The sequence below is a fragment of the Chiloscyllium plagiosum genome, chromosome 51, assembly GCF_004010195.1.
Source record: "Chiloscyllium plagiosum isolate BGI_BamShark_2017 chromosome 51, ASM401019v2, whole genome shotgun sequence".
Lineage (NCBI taxonomy): Eukaryota > Metazoa > Chordata > Chondrichthyes > Orectolobiformes > Hemiscylliidae > Chiloscyllium > Chiloscyllium plagiosum.
Genome location: NC_057760.1, coordinates 2,997,844 through 3,006,886, shown reverse-complemented (window position 1 = coordinate 3,006,886; position 9,043 = coordinate 2,997,844). Strand labels below are relative to the sequence as shown.

Sequence of the window (9,043 nt, the reverse complement as noted above, 5' to 3'; positions counted from 1 at the left end):
GGTAGATGGACCCTCCCTGGGTGTTGTGGGGGGAGTGAGAGAGGGGAGGGTGAGGGGATAGATGGACCCTCCCTGGGCGTTGTGGGGGGAGTGAGAGAGGGGAGGGTGAGGGGGTAGATGGACCCCTCCTCTGGGCAGGAAGGTGCTGAGGGAACAAACATATTCGACTTTTGAGAGATGATCTGGTCACTGTGGCCTTCACTTTGTACCAAGACACTGGGGGGCTGTTATCCTCAATAACTTTGTGACTCTCTTAACTCACTCCTTGCCCCCCCCCCCCCCCAAGAGTTTTAATTCAGCCACGTGTTGATGAGATTTCACTCTTAAAACATCTAACATTCATTGAAGACTGTGAATCCTTCTTTGATAGGTCAGCGGCGAATTCTTAGTCTCCTCAGCTGCTTGGCGGGTGGTGTATTCCTAGCCACGTGTCTGTTGGATTTGCTTCCAGATTTCCTGTCTGACATGGCTGCAGTGCTGGACAAGATGAAAATTACAGTGAGTGCCATTTAAACTAATCCAGGCCTCAGGTATCATAAATCTGTCAATCATCTACACGTTCACCGTATACAAACCTGAGAGTTTGATACCACAGAACATTGTGAATTAGGGCTAAATCCGCATGGCACACTCTCTCGAGGAGGTAATGCCCTATAAATCTGTTAGAATTGTTTGAGCCAGTGGATGTGATCTATTTGGGTTTCCAGAAGGCCTTTGATGAGGTGCTGCACAGGAGGCTGCTAAGTTAGATAAGACCACATGGTGTAGGGTCAAAGTATGGTATGGGCGGAGAATTGGCTGACTTGCAGAAAGCAGAGTTGGGATAAACGAGTTTATACATTAATGATCTGGACGAAGGAACTGAAGGCATTGTTGCTAAATTTGCACATGACGCAAAGATAGAGGGACAGTTTTGAGGAAGCAAGGGGATGCAGAGAGACTTGAACAGGTTAGGGGAGTGGCAGATGGCATACAATGTGGGAGATGTGTGGTTTTGCACTTTGATAGGGCAAATAGACGCATAGACTATTTTCCATACAGGGAAAGTCTTCTGAAACCTGAAGCACAAAGGGACTTAAGGAGTCTTAGTTCAGGGTTCTCTTATTGTTAACAGGCGGATTCAGTTGGTAGTTCGAAAGGCAAGTGTAATGTTAGCATCCATTTTGAGAGGGCTAGAATACAAGAGCAGAGATATACAGCCTCAGCAATACAAGGCACTGGTCGCACCATGTTTGGAATATTGTGAACAGTTTGAGCTCCGTATCTAAGGAAGGATTTGCTGGCTTTGAGGTGGGGGTGGGGGGGGGTTCAGTGGAGATTTGTAAGAATGATCCCAGGAATGAAGGGCTTGTCATAGTGGTGGAGGTCTCTAGTCTATTCTCGAGGGAGTTGAGAAGGGTGATGGAGGATCTGATTGAAACTCGCAGGATCCTAAGAGGCCTGGATAGAGTGGGCGTCGGTAGTGGTTATGGTCGAGTGTGTGGTGCTGGAAAAGCACATCAGGTCAGACAGCATCCGAGGAACAGGAAAATCGACGTTTCAGGCAAAACCCTTACAATAAGAATGAGAGAAAGATATCTGTCCAACCCAGAGGTTCCCAGCCTCATTCCTGATGGCGGGCTTTTGCCCGAAATGTCAATTCTCCTGCTCCTCAGATGCAGCCTGACCTGCTGTGCTTTTCCAGCAACACACACTCGACTCTGAGTTCCAGCATCTGCAGTCCTCACTTTTGCCTATGGATGGTGGTTATGTCTGGGGAGGGAGTATGTGGCACCACTGGTATGGTAGAGGCCTTTAGAGACCAGTGGGCACTGCAGGCCCTGGGGTATGTTGTCACCCTGGGCAACACTATTTTAATTTTAGTAAGTTTCTGTTTGGTTGTATAAGTTTCCATTTGATTCTGATACAGTGCCCCAGCAGGGACTGTTTCATCATTATTGCTTTTGAACGAGTAAAGGGAGTTTTACTCTGTTTAATCCCCCTGCTGTTCCTGTCCCGGGAGTATTTGATGTGGATGATGTCAAGGGAACTTTAATTTCAGTTTGTTTTCATCAGAGAGAGCTTTGCTTTTCATTTTTGTTTTCTGCATTTAAAAAATGCGGTTGGGGGGGTGGAGCGGGGGAGGTTGGGATATCTGGTTGGCATGGACGAGTTGTAACTGAAGGGTCTGTTTCAGTGCTGCACGCCTCTAACTCTTTACTCTGTTTGTTTTTCAGTTCAAAAGAGAAGGGTGTATGTGGAGATGATGGTTCCACTAGTAGGAGAGACTAGGGCCCAAGTACACAGCCTCACTGAGAGGACAACCCTTTAGAACTGAGATGAGGAGGGATTTCTTCAGCCAGGGGTTGGGGAGTCTGTGCAATTCATTGTTGCAGAGGGCTGTGGAGGGCAAGTCATTGAGGGTATTTAAGGCAGACATACACACCCTCCTGAGAAGGACTGTAATGCAGAACTTTTACCTCTTCGTTCTTTATGTTTCGAATTTACGCCTACAATTTTGTACCTAAGATGGTGCTGGAAATGGTGACTTTGTGCACTTTTCACTGTACTCCTGTACTCACGTGAGTACATGTGACAATAAACCTAACTCTAATTCTAAGTTGATTTAGGGGTGAGTAAAAAGCAAACGGATGTTGCCACAGGAGATTTCCACTACTTCTAACAGTACCACAGGAGCTTTTGTATTTCCCTGTGCAGAGGGGAACCTGATACCTTTTTTTTGTTTAGATTAGATTCCCTACAGTATGGAAACAGGCCCTTCAGCCCAACCAATCCACACCGACCCTCCGAAGAGTAACCCAACCAGACCCATTTCCCCTCTGACTAATGCACCTAACACTATGGGCAATTTAGCATGGCCAATCCACTTGACCTGCACACTTTTGGACTGTGGGAGGAAACCGGAGCACCTGGAGGAAACCCACACAGACACTGAGAGAATGTGCAAACTCCACACAGTCACTCGAGGCTGGAATCAAACCTGGGAAAGGTTGGGTCCTCTAATCCAGCTGCGCACCTCTGGTATTACACTGAGCTTGTCCACCCAGTAACGGGCAGAAGTTTCAGGGGTTGGATTTGGATGGCCGTTTGGTTGCGCTGATTGTAACCAGGCAAATGGCAACAGAAAATGCAGTCCTTCCTATTCCACAGCAGACTGTTCATCTGTAAGACCATGTACACGCAGCAGGGATTTCTGTCTGCAGGGATGCCATCTGCTGAGTGAGCCAGCTCTGCCGTAGCAGGATTGAAGCAGTCATTGGGGGGTGGGGGGGAGAGCGTGGGAACGTGTTCACCCGCAGTGTTGTTTATGGCAATGCTGGATTGCTGACTATGGTGTGACTAAGGTCAGTCAGATCGAACACAGGAAATGACTGACTCACTGATGTGGTCACACTGACACGTTCTGAAGTGTTGGTACCATAAACCACTCACTGTTAGGTCTCCGTCATAAGTCACTCAACCTCCACAATCCATTTGATTCACCTCCCCCACCCCCACTCAGTCCCCCGCACCATAACTCTTCCTGTGCCCATTCAGTTACTGAGGCATTTGTGATTTCCATCATGGGTGTTTTGCCACACTCTGCTGTTGAACGCTGTGACCTATTTCTAATATAGGCTGTCAGATGGATTTCTCTGTGCTTCTCTATTGCAGTTCAGAGTTTCATCTGTTTCCGAGTTTAACTAATTCACTAATCTGCTCAAGCTCCCCCTCGACATCAAACATCATGCATTCCTCTGCTATTTGGTTTGGGGGGCGTGGAGGGGGAGGCAACCCTTAAAAGAGCCAAGAGGGGTTTTCTTTTAACTCGGTATTGTCCCTGTCCCAGAGTGCTGAGTGGGGTTCATGTTAGCAATGGATAAAGGAACCTTTTCCTCTGAACTTTTAGAGCCTTGTTGACGGTGTCCCGGGAGCGCCTGGTGGGAATGGAGCTGAGAGGGGTAGATTTTAGTTTCCATTGTGTTTTGACCCTTTGTTGCATATTTCGATCCTTTATTGTCCCCACCCAAGAGTGGTTGGTGGAGACTGAGTGAGGAAAGCCTTTTTTTGTTTTTGTTTTTTTTTCATTTTCCAGAGAGTCACTGGAATTTTATTTCAGTTTGAACGCTGGGAAAACGTTTACTTTTCTGATTTACTCTTTGTGAGCTTTACTGTTAACCCAGCACTGTCTCTGTGCCAGGAGTGTCTGATGGGGACAGTGTCAGGTGGGGCTTGACTTTTCTGTTTGTATCTCTTGTTTAAGAGTGGGAAGTGAGAGATCCAGTGGTAATGTCACTGGATGCAGCATCCAGAGGCACAGACTGACAGCCTGGGATACTAGTTCAAATCTCACTCTCAGCACTGGTGAATATGTGGGGGAATGGACAGATAGTCTTCCTGCTGGTTGCCAAGCAACTATCGTTGATTGTTGTAAAAATTAATCTGCTTCACCACCCTAACCTGCTCTGACTCCATACTCATTGCAATGATGCTGATCCTTAACGGCTCTCTGATTTGGCCAAGTAAGCTCATAGGGCAATTAGGTGATGGGAAGCCAATGCAAATAATGCCCTCATCCCATGAAGAAATAATGAAAGTATCTGGATCTTCCTGTTCCCTATATCACTGTCATGCAGCACGATAGCAGACCCTTCGGCCCAACCTGTTCATGCTGACCGCTTTCCTAAACCCAAACATATAAATAGTAAGCAGGAATTTTCAACATTGCTTCGCCTGAGGCCCACTGAAGATGTTACCTAGTAGGGTAATGAAACGTTTGGAAATGAACCTTCCAGCTCAGCGAGCAAACCTACGTCCCATTTGCCTATATTTGGTCCATGTTTCTCATAAACCCTTCCTATCCATATACCCATCCAAATGCCTCTTAAATGTTGTAATTGTATCAGCCTCCACCAGTTCCTCTGGCAGCTCATTCCATACACGTACCACCCTCTGCATGAAAAGATTGCTCCTCTGGTCCCTTTTAAATCTTTCCCCTCTCACCTTAAACCTATGCCATCCAATTTTGGACTCATCTACCCTGGGGAAAAGACCTTGGCTATTCACCTTATCCATGCCCCTCATGATTTCATAAACCTTTTGTAAGGTCACCCCTCAGCCTTCAACACTCCAGGGAACAAAGCTCCAGTCTATCCAGCCTCTCCTTATAACTCAAACACTTCAGTTTGGTAACGTCCTTGTAAATCTTTTTGCACCATTTCCAGTTTAGTAACATCCTACCGATAGCAGGATGACCACGAATTGCATGCAGCTCTCCACATGGGGCCTTACCAGTGTCATGTACAGCTGGAACGGTGCTCGGACTAATGAAAGAAAGCGTGCCTAATGCTGCCTTCACCACCCTGTCTACCTGTGACACTTGATCAGCACTCCTGTCAACCTCTCCATTTCCCCTCCACCAACTGAAGGAGAATATTTCCTACCCATTTTGAGGGGTGTGGGTGGGGAGGGGGGGGGTCGCACAGAGTCTAAGAGGCACAATGAGCTGCCTCTCCTTGGGTCAGGGGCTGGGCTCTGGCCCCTATTGGAGTTGAGAGGTTGTTGTCTTTGGGCGAGCAGATTGGGGAGGGGCAGAAGGAAAGGTTTTGCCTCCTTGGGGTTGCTAGGGATCAGTTTATCGGTGCCACAGGTCTGTGAGGAAATAGCCTGTGGTTTGTGACCATGTATCTCCCGGAAAGAGAGACTTGCACATCTTGAATTTGCACGCTGTGTCCAACTATCCCAGAAATTACTCAATATCTTCTCAGCAATTGCACAATCGCTTGTGCACCTGACTCTGAGTGGGTTTAATTTTGTTGGATTAAGAATGAGAGAGAGAGAGAGAGAAAGCAGTTGATACTTTGACCCCTCAGGTTTGCTCCCATTCAATAAAATCATGGCTTATCGATCTCTTCATCTCACCCAGATCTATTGATCAATCTCCTCTACCTTCTGCTCATTCTACATTCCCAGGACAGGGACAGCACGGGGTTAGATACAGAGTAAAGCTCCCTCTACATTGTCCCCCTCATCAAACCACCAGGACAGAGGCAGCATGGGGTTAGATACAGAGTAAAGCTCCCTCTGCACTGTCCCTCCATCAAACATTCCCCAGGACAGGGACAGCATGGGGTTAGATACAGAGTAAAGCTCCCTCTACACTGTCCCCCTCATCAAACTACCAGGACAGAGGCAGCATGGGGTTAGATGCAGAGTAAAGCTTCCTCTACACTGTTTTCCCCCCCCATCAAACACTCCCAGGACAGCACGGGATTAGACACAGAGTAAAGCTCCCTCTACACTGTCCCCCATCAAACACTCCCAGGACACGGACAGCACGGGGTTAGATACAGAGTAAAGCTCCCTGTACATTGTCCCCCATCAAACACTCCCAGGACACGGACAGCACGGGGTTAGATACAGAGTAAAGCTCCCTCTATACTATCCTGGCTTTTTATCTATAACCCATTCTGGCTCTGTCCAGTGAATCGAGCCTGGTCATATTGTACACAAAAACCTGTGGCGTTTTCTTTGCCACTGTGTTATTGTCTGTTATACTATTGGGACCATGAATGTCAGTGATTCCTGCTCCTTCATGTGCTTGTTGGATTGTGTTGCAGCTACAGTTCCCCCTGCCGCTTTTCATAGTGGTGATGGGCTTCTTCCTGGTGCTGATCATGGAGCAGATCGTGTTGGCGTGTCGCGACCAACCCAGCAACCTTGAGGAGACCCGGTCACTGCTGGGCAGGTCGCCCAGTGGGAACTTACACACTCAGCACCACTTCAGCTCGGGTGAGAGCGGAGCTCAGTGGGAAGAAGCTGGGCCCCACCTCCACGTGGACTTCAACTCCCACTCGGCCATCCGCTGCCTGGTGCTGGTGCTGGCACTGTCCCTGCACTCTGTCTTTGAGGGGCTGGCAGTGGGGCTACAGGAGGCCAGTTCCAAGGTGGTGGAGACCTGCGTTGCCCTCTCGGTCCACAAGTGTATCATCGCCTTCAGCCTGACCTTGAAACTGGTGCAGAGCCGGCTGAAGTGGACGGTGGTTGTCGGCTGTGTCATGGTCTTTGCTGTCATGTCCCCTCTGGGGGTTGGTCTGGGTATCGCTGTGACGGAGGATCCCAGCCACCAGCTGGTTCGATGTGTGCTGGAGGGAGTGGCTACGGGAACCTTTATCTACATAACCTTCATGGAAATCCTGCCTCACGAACTCAACTCCCCCCATCAACGGCTGTGCAAAGTCATCATGTTGATCCTGGGTTTTGCATTAGTCACAGGGGTCCTTTTCATTCCAGGGTAAGGGCTGTGGTTAGGATAATCTCGTCTCACCACCATCAGCTGTCACTCTGTCCAAACAACCCTTAAACTCTCCTGACAGCTCCATTTCAGTTCCCATTTACAGCATTCATTCATTCATTCATTCAATGCAATCGTGGCTGAACTGTGCCCTCACTGTATCTCTGTCCCTTGGCTGCTTATCTCTCAATATCCTGGGCAAGCAAAACCTGTCCAAACTTCAAATGTGTGATCGATCTGGCCTTGTCAGCTTTTCGTCGGTGGATATGTCACACTTCTCCTCGTCCATATTTGCTTCATTCCTCCTCCACGTGATCTGTCACATTCTGCCTCCTCCCCCCTGGACTGTGTTGCCCAGCGGGGAATGTTTCTCTCCATCTACCCTATCAGTTCTTTTCCAAAACCCTCAATCTACCTTTAACCTTACACAGTGTTCTGTTTAAATTCTGGTTTCCCCTCTGGCAAGCTGATTTGATTGCCTATTTTCACACCCAGTCGAACGGATGTCAGAATTATGGTCCACCTGAGGAATCGCGGGCTGGATTTTCAAAGAGTGCCAGTTGTCTGAGCGGCTGGAGTTTGAGTGTTCAGAGGTAGTACTGAATGGAGCTGGGTGCATTTTGACTGCAGCCCCTGGGCTGACTAGTGGCATTCCCTTTTGCACAGAAGAATGACAGTCTGGCTCAGGCGAGTCCCACATCAACAGGAGGACCACAGATCAAAGCATTGAATGAAATAATGTAATGGGAGACTGTCACTGACCTGTCCTCAGAGTAGGGGGATAAGGCAGAGGGCTCTCCTTATTCTGTGAGTGAGAAATGAGCAGGCTCTTGATGAGCTCACTGCTGTCAATCATTTAAACTGAAACTGAGAATGCTGAGAGGGCCTAGTTTGAAAAGAGTTTTATTAAATGCGCTCTTCTGTGGAAAAAAAAGTTAGTTTCCTCTATTTTTGGTAAACGATGGCTTTTTAACACTTGATTACTAAAACAGATATACACTTACAGGAGCCTATATCAATTATGTGGGATTGCTTAAAACTGAGATTCTAACACCTAATAATGTGCTTTATATTCAACCTGTCCATAAACATGTTGCTGTTCTTAATCGGGGAAATCAGCCAGGGTCCCTGCTCCTGATCACTGCCCAGTGCCCCCCTGGATCGGGGGGGGGGGGGGGGGAAATCAGCCAGGGTTCCTGCTCCTGGTCACTGTTTGCAACTTGATGTTGACAACATCTGTCTGGCTTTTAGGTGACCTGGACAATTCTCATTATGGACTGTAAAACAGCTGCAATTGAGTGGAAATACCTATCTTTTTCACCCTCAATAAAACAACAGTGGCTTTTGGTTTCAAACTACTTGACCAATCAGCTTTACTGTCAGGCCGATGTTAGCACAGTTTCTTGTCATTTACCCTTTCTTTAAAAATTCAAATTGCGACTACAAAACTCCTATAAACCAGAAGCTATTATCCAAAAACATGTCTGTTTAAATCTCTAGATTTTAACAATAGTTCCACTGACCTTTCCTTCCACGTGCAGAGTCCTTGCTGATTTACCTGTCGAGGGCTTGACTCTCTGTCCCCGTTCTGTCTGAAAACTTTATTTCATTAATTCTTCCATATCTACCTTTTCCATTCACTGTCTGGTTCCTGGAATTGGCCTTGGAGGAGGAGGAGGAGGAGGCATGGCCCAGGTTTTCAGCCTCAGAACTGAGGAAGTAGCCTAGTGAAACCGGATTTTCCCCCCTCTCTCTCTCTCTCTCTCTCTC

At 47.7% G+C, this 9,043-nt stretch overlaps 1 protein-coding gene across 1 annotated transcript in view; it reads left to right on the top strand.

Annotated features, from left to right (window-relative positions):
• Positions 1-8,375, top strand: part of LOC122544724 (zinc transporter ZIP1-like) — a 9,525-nt gene extending 1,150 nt beyond the window's left edge. The window contains exons 2-3 of the mRNA XM_043684023.1: positions 371-498; positions 6,600-8,375. Of these exons, the coding sequence (XP_043539958.1) occupies positions 371-498; positions 6,600-7,277 (806 nt within the window). The 3' untranslated portion in view covers positions 7,278-8,375. The remainder of the gene's footprint in view (positions 1-370; positions 499-6,599) is intronic.
• The last annotated feature ends 668 nt before the right edge of the window (positions 8,376-9,043 follow it).